Source organism: Trematomus bernacchii, unplaced genomic scaffold, assembly GCF_902827165.1.
Source record: "Trematomus bernacchii unplaced genomic scaffold, fTreBer1.1, whole genome shotgun sequence".
Classification (NCBI taxonomy): domain Eukaryota; kingdom Metazoa; phylum Chordata; class Actinopteri; order Perciformes; family Nototheniidae; genus Trematomus; species Trematomus bernacchii.
In genome coordinates, this window is record NW_022987745.1 from 132,706 (window position 1) to 148,715 (window position 16,010).

At 42.4% G+C, this 16,010-nt stretch overlaps 1 protein-coding gene across 1 annotated transcript in view; it reads left to right on the forward strand.

Moving 5' to 3' along the window:
- Window positions 1-1,419: 1,419 nt before the first annotated feature.
- The window catches only part of LOC117496425 (protein NLRC3-like), a gene marked incomplete at its 5' end in the record, with an annotated part of 52,831 nt that continues 38,240 nt past the window's right edge, over window positions 1,420-16,010 (forward strand). Inside the window, 5 exons of the mRNA XM_034148089.1 lie at window positions 1,420-3,272; window positions 3,782-3,955; window positions 10,788-10,958; window positions 12,764-12,934; window positions 13,751-13,921. Of these exons, the coding sequence (XP_034003980.1) occupies window positions 1,420-3,272; window positions 3,782-3,955; window positions 10,788-10,958; window positions 12,764-12,934; window positions 13,751-13,921 (2,540 nt within the window). The remainder of the gene's footprint in view (window positions 3,273-3,781; window positions 3,956-10,787; window positions 10,959-12,763; window positions 12,935-13,750; window positions 13,922-16,010) is intronic.

Genomic DNA, 16,010 nt, shown 5'->3' on the forward strand with positions numbered 1-16,010 from the left:
GTTGGGGCCAGGTGAGAGAGAGAGGAGAGGAGAGAGAGAGAGGGGGTGTGGTCAGAGGATGGAGGTGATGGAGGTGATGAGGTCAGAGGATGGAAGTGATGGAGGTGATGAGGTCAGAGGATGGAGGTGATGGAGGTGATGAGGTCAGAGGATGGGGGTGATGTGGTCAGAGGATGGAGGTGATGAGGTCAGAGGATGGGGGTGATGTGGTCAGAGGATGGAGGTGATGTGGTCAGAGGATGGGGGTGATGTGGTCAGAGGATGGAGGTGATGAGGTCAGAGGATGGGGGTGATGTGGTCAGAGGATCGGGGTGATGTGGTCAGAGGATGGAGGTGATGAGGTCAGAGGATGGGGGTGATGTGGTCAGAGGATGGGGGTGATGTGGTCAGAGGATGGGGGTGATGTGGTCAGAGGATGGGGGTGTTGTGGTCAGAGGATGGGGGTGATGTGGTCAGGATTTGGTGCGGGTGATGATCCGGGCAGCAGAGTTCTGAATGATTTGAAGTTTATTGAGGAGTTTGATGGGAAGGCCTGAGAGCGTGGTATTACAATAGTCAATACGGGATGTGAGGAATGCATGAACCAGGACTTAAGTGCTGAGACAGGGAGGAGTCTGGAGAAGAATGCAGTCCGGGTGATGTTTTTTATGGGGGGTGCAGATGAGAGGGAGCTGTCCAGAATGACACCAAGATGTTGTGCTCTTGATAAGCCATTAAAACAGTAACATAAGTGTCTCCTGTTCATCTGTTATGGGAAAAGAAAGTATTCTAAAAGTAATCTGAAAGTAATCTGAATACTTTTTTAAGACACGTAACTGTATTCGGATTCGGATGACTTTCAGAGCCATGTATTCAGTATTCAGGAACTAATTACATTTACAAAGTAACCCTCCCAACCCTGTGTATAGCAGAGTTGGTGCGGTCGGCTCACATGTTGCGGACCAGGTTAAAAGCACACGGCAAAAAGTAAATAAACACTGAAAAAATGTGAGAAAAAGGCAAAGTTGGAGAGGAGCCAAAAGACAATGCAGCCATCTTCACCGGCGCATTCCTGTCAGCATCTTGACCTGGGCGCTGGGTGTCTACTCTTCCACAGAAACACTGTATAATCTGATCTCTTTTTCAAGGCTTTGATTTAAAAGTGTGTACACAAATATTTCACGTGGGACAGCAGTGTTTCCCTAAAGAATGCTTTCTGTCTTACTCAGACATTACTACATCAGCCCAGCACTTATATAACGTTTTTTTTAGTGTTGTAAAGTATAGACATAAAAATGTTTTATAAAAATCATGACATTTAAAACCCTGACTGTTTTTTTATTTTATTTTCATCATCAGATTCTCAAAATAATTTTCCTGATTCTCATGTTTCCTTCTCTTCCAGCAGATAGTGGTCTGCAGGAGGTTTTAGATGAACATAGGCTCAGTCTGAGGAGGAGATGTGAACATGTGACTGAAGGAACTGATCAAAGTGAAACCCTCCTCAACAGGATCTTCACTGAGCTCTACATCACACAAGGTCAGAGTGAAGAGGTTAATACCCAACATGAGGTGAGGCAGCTGGAGACAGCTTCCAAGAAGAAGCCCCTCCATGACACTCCAATCAAGTGCCAGGACATCTTTAAAGCCTTACCTGACCAACAGACTCTCATCAGAGCGGTCCTGACCAACGGAGTCGCTGGAGTTGGAAAAACCTTCTCAGTGCAGAAGTTCACTCTGGACTGGGCCGAGGGTTTGGGAAACCAAGATGTCAGTCTGGTGATCCCGCTCTCCTTCAGGGAGCTGAACCTGATCAAAGGTGAGCAGTACAGTCTTCTCAGGCTGCTCCATGTTTTCCATCCAACCTTACAGAAGGTCACAGCAGAGCAGCTGGCTGTCTGCAAAGTGCTGCTCATCTTTGACGGCCTGGATGAAAGCAGACTTTCTCTGGATTTCAGAAACAATGAGGTTGTGTCTGATGTCTCACAGCAGTCCTCAGTCAACGTGCTGCTGACAAACCTCATCCAGGGGAAGCTGCTTCCCTCGGCTCTCGTCTGGATAACTTCCAGACCTGCAGCGGCCAATCAGATCCCTCCTGAGTGTGTGGACAGGGTAACAGAAGTACGAGGCTTCACTGACGCCCAGAAGGAGGAGTACTTCAGGAGGAGATCGAGTGATGAAGACCTGTCCAGCAGAATCATCTCTCACATCAAGAGCTCCAGGAGCCTCCACATCATGTGTCTGATCCCAGTCTTCTGCTGGATCACTGCTGCTGTTCTGGACCACATGTTGACTACAGACCAGAGAGGAGAGCTGCCCCAGACCCTCACTGACATGTACTCACACTTCCTGCTGGTCCAGACCAAGAGGAAGAAGCAGAAGTATGAAGCGGGACATGAGACGAGTCCACAGCAGCTGACGGAGGCTGACAGGAAGCTTCTTCTGAAGCTGGGGAGGCTGGCGTTTGAACATCTGGAGAAAGGAGACATCATGTTCTACCAAGAAGACCTGCAGCGCTGTGGTCTTGATGTCACCGAGGCCTTGGTGCACTCAGGAGTTTGTACAGAGATCTTCAAAAGAGAGAGTGTGATCTTCCAGAAAACAGTCTACTGCTTTGTTCATCTGAGCGTCCAGGAGTTTCTGGCTGCAGTCTACATGTTGCACTGTTACACCAACAGGAACACAGAGGTACTGAAGGACTTCCTGCAGGGAGACTATAGCAACAGGTATAACAGAGATCAGGATTACCCATCACTGGATGTCTTCCTGAAGAGAGACTGGGATGAAGACAGGGATAGCAGTGATGATAGCAGTGATGATGATTACCCATCCCTGGATGTCTTCCTGAAGGGAGCCATGGAGAAATCCCTCAGAAGTGAAAATGGCCACCTGGACCTGTTTGTCCGCTTTCTCCACGGCCTCTCTCTGGAGTCCAACCAGAGACTCTTAGGAGGCCTGCTGGGTCGCACTGATAACAGTCCAGAAATCATCCAGAGAGCCATCAGCAACCTGAAGGAGATGAGAAGTGATAAAATCTCTCCTGACAGGAGCATCAACATCTTCCACTGTCTGACAGAGATGAAGGACCACTCAGTACATCAGAAGATCACAGAGTTCCTGAAGTCAGGGAACAGATCAGAGAAGGAACTCTCTGATATCCACTGCTCTGCTCTGGCCTACATGCTGCAGATGTCAGAGGAGGTTCTGGATGAGTTGGACCTGATGAAGTACAACACATCAGATGAGGGACGACGGAGACTGATTCCAGCTGTGAGGAACTGCAGGAAGGCCAAGTAAGTCCAGATGTGATTAACTTTATAAGCTAATTTGGATCAGAAGTTTCATTATTCAAATAAACACTTTAAAATGTTTGATGTTTTAAATACTTTGAGAGCGAAATTAAATGATCCTAATTATTCTATTTATTTATAATAATGTGACATTTTAAAGTGTTCTCCTCTTCATATTCCTTTGAGTGATGGAGGCGACATGTCAAACAAATGAAGGACTTTTTTCTCACAGCAGCATGTGATCACAACATACAGCAGTATTTACAGTTATCAGTGAATTCAGTTATTAATATATCATTGCAGTTTCTTCAACATTAAATCAGATCTGTTTTTACCACAATGCTTAAGAATTTAAAATAATGTCTGACAGGCTGACAATAAATATATAAAACTCTGTTATTAAATTAAATTGACATGATAGGTCAAAAGTTGTTCCATCAAATTCAGTAAGTTAATTAAATGTTTTTTCTGTTTTTATACTAACACGTGTTGTAATATATGTGTTATTATAGACTTTCTAACTGTGGACTCTCAGAGACTCATTGTGAAGTCGTAGCCTCAGCTCTGAAGTCTGAGCCCTCCCATCTGAGAGATCTGGACCTGAGTCAGAACGAGCTGCAGGATTCAGAAGTGGAGCTGCTGTATTCTGGACTAAAGAGTCCAAACTGCAGACTGGAGGCTCTCAGGTCAGTTCACTGACTGCAGTTCATATAGATCTGTTTGTATTTATCATTTTCAGAATTTGCCTGAAGACATTTTAATGGTTTTATTTTTTTTTCTGTATTTCCAAATGGAAATGGAATCCAAACTTTAAGAATAACAAAGATCAGAGAAGGTGAATGTGTGACGGAGAGTGTTTGAGCTTCCACAGACTCACTCTGTGCTCCATGAGTCAGTGAAGATGCTGTCAGTACTGATGAGCTGTGAGGGAGATGAAGGACCCGGTGGAATCTAGGGGTTACCCCTAATTTCCACTGGGTCCGTCTGCGTCGCGTTACGGCCACGTTACGGCCGCGTTACGGCCGTGTTACGGCCGCGTTACAGCCGCATTACGGCCGCGTTATGGCTGCGCCGCGGCGTTCGCAAACATCGCGGCCACTCTAGTCAATGGGTGCTATTCCACCACACGCGGCGCGTTACGGCTCAGAAGCGTCCCAGAAGCGTCTCGGTGCAGGACTCCTCTAAAATTAGGATGAATCCTATTTTTGACGCGACGCAGCCGTAAGGTAATGTCGGGCAAGCGTTAGAGCATCCGGGCCAGGCTCCTTCTCCTCCCCCCATCCCCCCGTAGTCTTTCAAGTAGGAGAATAAATGTCAGCGTTCTCCTCCGGTTTACAGGCACTGTAAATTATATATATAGAATAATTATGATGATGAATGCATTTGTTTATCACTAAAATACAGCAACACATCTTTGATTCATGTCGTTTATAACTGGAATATTACAGTTATTATTAACTGTGTCTGTAGTCTACAACACAACAAAATAGGAAATAACAACAATAAACACAATTTAAACAGACACAAAAATGAACCATTTAACTACGTAGCCTACTTACTTTCTGGTAGAAGTACAAATGTCCAGGATGACCAAATCAATAACAAAACTGCGAGCCTGCATGCACGACGCTCCGCTTCTGAAACGCGCCCGGTGGGTTATGACGCGAGAGGAGGTCGGACCAAAACCGCGGCGCAGCCGTAACGCGACGCAGACGGACCCGGTGGAAACTAGGGGTTAGCCTTCCGTAGCATGGCGATGCTAACCGGCGATAGACCCGTTGTTCCCCGCGAGCTGAGGAGAAGGAGACGGGGACGCCATGCTCGGGCAAAGCTGCGAGCCAGGAGGAGACGATACAGACCTGTCCTTACATCCATCATCATGGGGAATGTAAGATCTCTCCCTAACAAGATGTGGCGCTGACCCGACATCGGAGGGAGTATCGGGAGAGTAGTATCCTGGTGTTTACAGAGACGTGGCTAACGGAGCTAACCCCGGACACTAATGCTACACTGGATGGTTTTCATCTGCTGCAGGCGGACAGGACGAGAGAGAGCGGTAAGGGGAAAGGAGGAGGGCTGGCTGTGTTTGTGAACGATAGATGGATCCAGGGCACATCACTATTCTGAAAAGTATGTTCATGTGTATGCACTCAGTACTTGGTTGGGCCTCCTTTTGCATGCATTACTGCATCAATGCGGCGTGGCATGGAGGCGATCAGCCTGTGGCTCTGCTGAGGTGTGATGGAAGCCCAGGGTGCTTTGATAGCGACCTTCAGCTCGTCTGCGTTGTTGGCTCTCGTGTCTCTCATCTTCCTCTTGACAATACCCCATAGATTCTCTATAGGGTTCAGGTCAGGCCAGTTTGCTGGCCAATCAAGCACAGTAATTCCATGGTCACTAAACCAGGTCTTAGTACTTTTGGCAGTGTGGGCAGGTGCCAAGTCCTGCTGGAAAGTGAAATCAGCATCTCCATAAAGCTCGTCAGAAGAACGAAGCATGAAGTGCTCTGAAACGTCCTGGTAGACGGCTGCGTTGACTTTGGACTTGAGAAAACACAGAGGACCAACAGCAGCAGATGACATGGCTCCCCAAATCTTCACTGACTGTGGAAACTTCACACTGGACTTCAAGCAACTTGGATTGTGTGCCTCTCCACTCTTCCTCCAGACACTGGACCTTGATTTCCAAATGAAATGCAAAATGTACTTTCATCTGAAAAGAGGACTTTGGACCACTGAGCAATAGACCATCTCTTTTTCTCCTTAGGTTCAGGAGTGGCTTGACACGAGGAAGGCTCAGTTGTAGCCCACGTCCTGGATATGCCTGTGCGTGGTGGCTCTTGATGCACTGACTCCAGCCTCAGTCCACTCTGGATACGTCTGTGCGTGGTGGCTCTTGATGCACTGACTCCAGCCTCAGTCCACTCTGGATACGTCTGTGCGTGGTGGCTCTTGATGCACTGACTCCAGCCTCAGTCCACTCTGGATACGTCTGTGCGTGGTGGCTCTTGATGCACTGACTCCAGCCTCAGTCCACTCTGGATAGGTCTGTGCGTGGTGGCTCTTGATGCACTGACTCCAGCCTCAGTCCACTCCTTGTGAAGCTCCCCCACATTTTTGAATGGCCTTTGCTGACAATCCTCTCAAGGCTGCGGTTATCCCTGTTGCTTGTGCACCTTTTCCTACCACACTTTTTCCTTCCACTCAACTTTCTATGAATATGCTTGGATACAGCACTCTGTGAACAGCCAGCTTCTTTAGCAATGGCCTTTTGAGGCTTACCCTCCTTGTGGAGGGTGTCAATGACTGTCTTCTGGACAACTTTCAAGTCAGCAGTCTTCCCCATGATTGTGAAGCCTACTGAACCAGATTGAGAGACCATTTAAAGGCTGAGGAAACCTTAGCTGATTAGAGTGTGACACCGTGAGTCTACAATATTGAACTCTTTCACAATATTCTAATTTTCTGAGATACTGATTTTGGGGTTTTCATTAGCTGTAAGCCGTAATCACCAAGATTAAAACAAATAAAGCCTTGAAATATTTCACTTTGTGTGTAATGAATCCATATAATATGAGTTTCACTTTTTGAATTTAATTAATTAAATAAATGAACTTTTCCACGATATTCAAATGTATTGAGATGCACCTGTAGAGCTGTTAGCCGTTAGCATGAGGCCCCATTATTTACCTCGAGAACTCTTGCATGTTTTCTCCCCTCTGCCAATGCTGACGAGCAGTGGCGTTTTTATATGTACAAAAGTGGTGGGGCACAAAAAACTTAGATGTCTATATATAAGCTTCTGCAGTGACGTGCAGTGAGGTTCATGGCTGGTGAGGCACTGGCACTGACTCTTCAGGTTTACAAATATTATATTTTGACCTAAACCAAAATATAATATTATTTTCAAAAGCTTTTTTTGTCTGATGCTTCGATTAATTTTAAACAGACAGTTCAACAAAAGGATACCCAAAAAATGTAATTTTATCATTTAAATATTGAATTGTTCTCTCTTAGTAAGATCCCATTTTCAATAAAATTGCGGTCTTACCTTGACTTGAAGATGAAGTCCATTTGCCTATCCTTCTGGACAAACATTTCTATTACTTTTTTGTAAAAGTCCTCCTTATCTTCTTGTAGTTTCAAAAGTCTATCATAAATCTAATCGATAGATTTATGATAAAAAAATTATAAAAGTAGGGTAGACATGTGGATGTTATCCGGCTAATCAAAACGTGCATTTATCTAACAGGTACGTTTCCCACAGATCTTATTTCGAGCTATTTTCTAAAATGCTATGGAGAAATCTCATTGCTTTTTTGTGCTTACTTCCTGGTTTTAGGACGCGCCACTGCAGCTCTCTCGTCTCCTCTTCAAGCACCACACTTTTCGCGGCACACGTACTTACAGCCAATCAGCTCTGAATGATTTGAGATGACGTATGGTGGGGATGGTAGCTCCGTGCCCCTCTGGTCATTATTTTTTGCCACACACATTACATAGAAAAATACTCTGAGCATGCGCAGTGTAGTTTTTACAGTCACCGTTCACTTCACAGCGAGAGGAAGGGGCATCATCAGGTTTTGTCCCACATGGCTCTAAACAGCTCAATAGGCACACACTGTGACTGTAGACACACTAATTAGAAGAACACAGACTAAAACAGCAATGTACAGACGAATCAGATGATTAAACATGATCTTAAAATATATTTTATATATATATATATTTTTTTTTTTGCATTTTTGTAATCATTATTTGTAATACTTTCTGCTGACGAGGCATGTGACGTCATCAGCTCTACTAAGCAGACTGCAGACACAGCCCCCAAATGCTCTTCTCCTGATCTCTGGAGACTTCAGTCATGCCTCTCTCTCAAAAACTCTGCCCACTTTCAAACAATATGTTACCTGCAACACCAGAGACAATAAACCACTGGACCTACTGTACGCCAACACCAAGGATGCATACAGCTCATCCCCCCTTCCTCCCCTGGGCAGATCTGATCACAACCTGGTTCACCTCCTGTCTGTGTATCAACCTCTGGTCTACAGACAGCCGGTGCCCACACGCACCGTGAAGAAGTGGTCTGAGCTCACAGACACCTCTCACACCAGCTCCTGTTCCGCCCCCCCCCCCCCCCCCCACACGCGCTGACAACACCTCACAACCAACCAGGTGAGGAGGGAGCTGCAGAAGTGTAAAGGACACACCAAGCTGACACCAAAGAACACGTCCCGACAGACCCGACTGTTGTGTCGCCTCGCGTCTCCTGCGTCTTGGCCAAAAAGTCGCACTGGAACACACCGCAAAGACTTCAGCTGACGGCCAAGTAGCACGTACGCACTGCGCATGCGTGAGTGGCAATAACTCTCCTTACCAGCAGGTGGCGGTAGTGTGTATTCGTCATTCAAAAGAGGCAACCGGAAGACAGACTGCGTGATACATACAAACTTCAGATCTCTGAAGCAGAAGTAAACTATTTAAGCATTGTGGCTGGCAACCTTGAAGTACTGCTGCTACCACATTCCATGCATCAGTAATTATAATCCAAGATTATATTAATATACAACATCATCACACTGACAGGCAAATGATGACATCGTTACAAATGAGTGAACTGTCTGTTGAGGTTTCATTTTCCAGGGTCCTGTCCGTTAAATACTTGAAGAAGCTATTGTCCACCTCATGCAGGAAGTGTGGCAGCAAATTACGTGGCAACTGAGTTTCAGTTTCTTCATTCCAGATCGCCATGATGTAAAATAAATGTTTCTGCTGCTGGGATGTTACATGAATGTATAAATAATAATAACACCATGTAACCATGACAATAGTTTCAGAAAGGCTAAACAACAACAAACTATAACAAGTGTAGTTCACTGTCTTATTAAAAAAATTAAAATAACAAGAAAAATCATACACTGTTTAATTCACAATGAACCTTTAAAACACCTGAAACACATTTTATATTCTCCATCCTGCTTTTATAAAATAAATTATAAAGAAAATACATGAGTAGAATTGTTTTATATTCCTGTTAAAACTATCAACCACTAAGAAATCATTTCAGTTTGTTCTGTTTCCAACATGTTCCTGGATCTACATGATGTTTACACTGACTGAATAGTTTAAACTGAAGTAGCAGCACGTTGTCTTTAATATTAATGAGAGCTCTTTTCCTCTTTCTGTATCTCACAGTTTTTAACCTGTTTGGAGTTTCCACTTTCTAAACTTCTTCAGCTCTGAACAGATTATTAAACCTGGAGTTATTTCAAACAGGAACATTGTTTTCTAAAGTTACATCATGTTTTCTTTATTCAGTCTGAGGGGCTGCAGGTTGTCAGAGATCAGCTGTTCTGCTCTGGCCTCAGCTCTGAAGTCCAACATCCATCTGAGAGATCTGGACCTGAGAGACAACGCTCTGCAGGATTCAGATGAGAAGCTGCTGAGAGATCTTCTGGAGAGCCCAGACTGCAGACTGGAGACTCTCAGGTCAGTTCTCCATCTGTAACTTCTGTGCTGAGATGAATATGTGAGAGTTGTGTTGACTCTGAGCTGCAGACATCAGGCTGATATTACTCTGATCCTCACTGAGCATCTTAACCCTCTACAGTCTCAGCCCTTTGTTCATATTGTTGGTGTCCTGGTCTGCTTCAGTGAGAATGCTTGTAAAGCCTCAGCCCTGCACTGCACTCATGTTAAAAACATCTTTATTTTTAAGACAAACTAAGCTGTCAGGATGTTTCTGCTGCAGAGATGTTACATTAATGTGTACATAATAACAACAACATGTGACCATGTAATAGCTTCAGAAAGACTAAACAACAACAAACTATAACAAGTGTAGTTCACTGTCTATGGCAGAGCACTGATGATCTTTACATTAAAATAACAAGAACAATCCTACACTGCATAATTCACTCTGAACCTTTAAACACCTGAAATACATTTTATATTCTCCATCCTGCTTTTAGAAAATAAATTATAAAAAAATACAGAAATACAAAAAATATTTCTGTTAAAATTATCAAACAAGTATTTCCAGTTGTTGCTGTTTCCAACATGTTCCTGAAGCTACATGATGCTTTACTGACTGAATAGTTTACTCTGAAGAAGCTGTGATTTGATGACTCCACGGTTCCTAAAATACATATTCTGCATGTTTTTCTTCACATTTCAAATTCATCCTATTTGTGATCTTTGTAAACATTGTGATCTTGAGTTGAATCAGTTTCTGTGGTTTGTGTTGGTCTGCATGATTATTAAACCTTGAATTGTTTCCAACATGTTCCTGGATCTACATGATGTTTACACTGACTGAATAGTTTAAACTGAAGTAGCAGCACGTTGTCTTTAATATTAATGAGAGCTCTTTTCCTCTTTCTATATCTCACAGTTTTTAACCTGTTAGGAGTTTCCACTTTCTGAACTTCTTCAGCTCTGAACAGATTATTAAACCTGGAGTTATTTCAAACAGGAACATTGTTTTCTAAAGTTACATCATGTTTTCTTTATTCAGACTGAGGAGCTGCTGGTTGTCAGAGATCAGCTGTTCTGCTCTGGCCTCAGCTCTGAAGTCCAACATCCATCTGAGAGATCTGGACCTGAGTCAGAACGATCTGCAGGATTCAGGAGTGAAGCTGCTGAGAGATCTTCTGGAGAGTCCAGACTGCAGACTGGAGACTCTCAGGTCAGTTCTCCATCTTAACTTCTGTGCTGAGATGAATATGTGAGAGTTGTGTTGACTCTGAGCTGCAGACATCAGGCTGATATCACTCTGATCCTCACTGAGCATCTTAACCCTCTACAGTCTCAGCCCTTTGTTCATATTGTTGGTGTCCTGGTCTGCTTCAGTGAGAATGCTTGTAAAGCATCAGCCCTGCACTGCACTCATGTTATACACATCTTTCTTTTTAAGACAAACTAAGCTGTCAGGATGTTTCTGCTGCTGGGATGTTACATTAATGTATAAATAATAATAACACCATGTGACCATGCAATAGTTTCAGAAAGACTAAACAACAACAAACTATAACAAGTGTAGTTCACTGTCTGTGGCAGAGCACTGATGATCTTTACATTAAAATAACAAGAAAAACCCTACACTGCATAATTCACTCTGAACCTTTAAAACACCTGAAATACATTTTATATTCTCCATCCTGCTTTTATAATATAAATTATAAAGAAAATACATGAGTAGAATTGTTTTATATTCCTGTTAAAACTATCAACCACCAAGAAATCATTTCAGTTTGTTCTGTTTCCAACATGTTCCTGGATCTACATGATGTTTACACTGACTGAATAGTTTAAACTGAAGTAGCAGCACGTTGTCTTTAATATTAATGAGAGCTCTTTTCCTCTTTCTGTATCTCACAGTTTTTAACCTGTTTGGAGTTTCCACTTTCTGAACTTCTTCAGCTCTGAACAGATTATTAAACCTGGAGTTATTTCAAACAGGAACATTGTTTTCTAAAGTTACATCATGTTTTCTTTATTCAGTCTGATGGGTTGCAGTTTGTCAGAGATCAGCTGTTCTGCTCTGGTCTCAGCTCTGAAGTCCAACATCCATCTGAGAGATCTGGACCTGAGTCACAACTATCTGCAGGGTTCAGGAGTGGAGCTGCTGAGTGATCTTCTGGAGAGTCCAGACTGCAGACTGGAGACTCTCAGGTCAGTTCTCCATCTTTAACTTCTGTGCTGAGATGAATATGTGAGAGTTGTGTTGACTCTGAGCTGCAGACATCAGGCTGATATCACTCTGATCCTCACTGAGCATCTTAACCCTCTACAGTCTCAGCCCTTTGTTCATATTGTTGGTGTCCTGGTCTGCTTCAGTGAGAATGCTTGTAAAGCCTCAGCCCTGCACTGCACTCATGTTATACACATCTTTCTTTTTAAGACAAACTAAGCTGTCAGGATGTTTCTGCTGCAGGGATGTTACATTAATGTGTACATAATAACAACAACAACATGTGACCATGTAATAGCTTCAGAAAGACTAAACAACAACAAACTATAACAAGTGTAGTTCACTGTCTGTGGCAGAGCACTGATGATCTTTACATTAAAATAACAAGAAAAACCCTACACTGCATAATTCACTCTGAACCTTTAAAACACCTGAAATACATTTTATATTCTCCATCCTGCTTTTATAATATAAATTATAAAGAGAATACATGAGTAGAATTGTTTTATATTTCTGTTAAAACTATCAACCAATAAGAAATCATTTCAGTTTGTTCTGTTTCCAACATGTTCCTGGATCTACATGATGTTTACACTGACTGAATAGTTTAAACTGAAGTAGCAGCACGTTGTCTTTAATATTAATGAGAGCTCTTTTCCTCTTTCTGTATCTCACAGTTTTTAACCTGTTTGGAGTTTCCACTTTCTAAACTTCTTCAGCTCTGAACAGATTATTAAACCTGGAGTTATTTCAAACAGGAACATTGTTTTCTAAAGTTACATCATGTTTTCTTTATTCAGACTGAGGAACTGCTGGTTGTCAGAGATCAGCTGTTCTGCTCTGATCTCAGCTCTGAAGTCCAACATCCATCTGAGAGATCTGGACCTGAGAGACAACGATCTGCAGGATTCAGGAGTGAAGCTGCTGAGAGATCTTCTGGAGAGTCCAGACTGCAGACTGCAGACTCTCAGGTCAGTTCTCCATCTGTAACTTCTGTGCTGAGATGAATATGTGAGAGTTGTGTTGACTCTGAGCTGCAGACATCAGGCTGATATTACTCTGATCCTCACTGAGCATCTTAACCCTCTACAGTCTCAGCCCTTTGTTCATATTGTTGGTGTCCTGGTCTGCTTCAGTGAGAATGCTTGTAAAGCCTCAGCCCTGCACTGCACTCATGTTATAAACATCTTTCTTTTTAAGACAAACTAAGCTGTCAGGATGTTTCTCCTGCAGGGATGTTACATTAATGTGTACATAATAACAACAACATGTGACCATGTACAAGCTTCAGAAAGACTAAACAACAACAAACTATAACAAGTGTAGTTCACTGTCTGTGGCAGAGCACTGATGATCTTTACATTAAAATAACAAGAAAAACCCTACACTGCATAATTCACTCTGAACCTTTAAAACACCTGAGATACATTTTATATTCTCCATCCTGCTTTTATAATATAAATTATAAAGAAAATACATGATAAGAATTGTTTTATATTCCTGTTAAAACTATCAACCACTAAGAAATCATTTCAGTTTGTTCTGTTTCCAACATGTTCCTGGATCTACATGATGTTTACACTGACTGAATACTTTAAACTGAAGTAGAAGCACGTTGTCTTTAATATTACTGAGAGCTCTTTTCCTCTTTCTGTATCTCACAGTTTTTAACCTGTTAGGAGTTTCCACTTTCTAAACTTCTTCAGCTCTGAACAGATTATTAAACCTGGAGTTATTTCAAACAGGAACATTGTTTTCTAAAGTTACATCATGTTTTCTTTATTCAGACTGGAGGGCTGCAGGTTGTCAGAGATCAGCTGTTCTGCTCTGGCCTCAGCTCTGAAGTCCAACATCCATCTGAGAGATCTGGACCTGAGTTACAACGATCTGCAGGATTCAGGAGTGGAGCTGCTGAGAGATCTTCTGGAGAGTCCAGACTGCAGACTGGAGACTCTCAGGTCAGTAAGGGGTCTCTGCTGGTTCAGCAGTATTGTATGAAACACAGGGAGGTGTTTCTCTCACTGGGGAATCACAACAGATCAGTCATGTTACCACTGACTGCAGGCTCTTTCATTCTTCCATCAACTATATATTATATGCTGAAAATGCAAAGCCACATTTAGTTAGTAAGCAACTTTCTAACAGACATATAGGATTTTACAGAAGAGTGGAAAAGGTAGTCTGTTTTGTTTCCTGTCATGTTTTTAGTTTCTAATGACTGGTTACTTCCTGTAAGCTGAGAGCTGTGGCAGTCAGTCGTAGTGTTTGCAGAGAAGATATGATGGGATGTAAAGCATGAGATCAGGACTCTGAAGCTGACTCAAAGAACAAACACTTATTTTAAACTGGATCTAAAATGGTTGGGTTGTGTTCATCCCTACAGGATCAGAAATGGAGAGACGATCAGAGCCACGATCCAGAAGACCTGTGAGTACTGAAACCATATCCTCCATTCATCAGGATATTGTACATTCAATCTGATCTTAAAAGGTCTTTATAGTACAACAACAATATATTTTAATTCCATTTTGTTACAGCTCTATCAAATCATTTTGGCTGCTAATGTTTCTCTTTGTTCAAGTTTCATTATTATTATCTTTCTGTGTCACCTCTTCTCTCCATCAGGTGACTCCGATGTGGAACAGGAAGTGAAGACAGACAGAAAGGTGAGAGAGGAGCAGTTGAACAGAGAGAAGTGTATTTATTTCACCTCTGAATTAAAATATAATTGTTAGGGCTGTCAAGTTAAACAATAGAGCGCTCGTAATTGATCTAGAAACCTTAATGAGTCAAAAGAAAATCGGATGAACAAGTTCGTACATTTGTATTTACCGGAGAAATAGGAGATATTCCTGTCGACTATTGTCTGAGTTTATCTTTCAACTTAAAAACAATTCATAATGAAGGCTTTATAAAGACTGACATCATAAAGACATGTCGATTTATGTATTAAAATTGTTGTTATTGAGAAATGCAAGCCTACATAACCGCTGAGCGCTGTCAGGGATGAAGAGCAATTTGCACTGCAGCTGCTGAGCTGCTTACTAACTATGTGACCAGGTACGAGAGAAGATATAAATCACTATCCCTTCAAACAAGTCTGTTCTACTATACTAAAGTTTAGATTAATCACAGATCATCAATGTGATTAAAGCGATCACATGTTTTAATTGATTGAGACTGCTAGTAGTTGTTGGTAATAGTTTGATGGCTTCAAGACAATTCTTTGAGCTCAGGTTTATTTATTTACCGTTTATTTAATGTGAGTGTGTTTGAGACGAGCAGCGTGGAGGCATTTCAGAAAACCACTAACATGCAGCTGATGAGAGACTTTCTAAAGCAGCTATCATCAATATTACATTCACTGACTCAATAGCGTAAAGCTTTTTTTAAATGTGTTATTTTTTGTTATGAACTTTGTTTATTGAGTGTCAAACACAAATGGACAGGAAAGACAGAGCAGTTGGAATTGATAGTGTCACATTACAGTTGTGCAGATCATGACATACGATACATTACAACAACAAAACAAACAGTCGGCTTGGTCATTCAAGGTTTCAAGGTTTCAAGGTTTCAAGGGTTTTATGGTCATTTGTGCAGCAGCTACAGTGTGGCTATGACAATGAACATCTGAGGTCACAGGCTCCTCCAACAGAGCAACACAATAAACAGATACAAATAATACAAGTAAATAAAATAAAATAGAATATAATAGAAACAGAATATGATAGAAACTGTGCAGAATAGTCTATTTGGAATGTTGGTATATATGATAAATGTGAGTTGCAAACAGATGAATGTTATGATGTTGTTTCTAAGTTCAGGTGTTTAGCAGTCTTCTGGCCTGTGGGATGAAGCTGTCCCTGAGTCTGGTGGTTTTAGTCCGGATGCTGCGGTACCGCCTGCCAGACGGCAGCAGACAGAACAGTTTGTGGCTGGGGTGATGGGGGTCTTCTATAATCCTGAGGGATTTCTTCCTGAGCCGCTGGGAGTAGAGGTCCTCCATGGATGGCAGCTCCGTCCTGGTGATGTTCTGTGCAGTTTTCA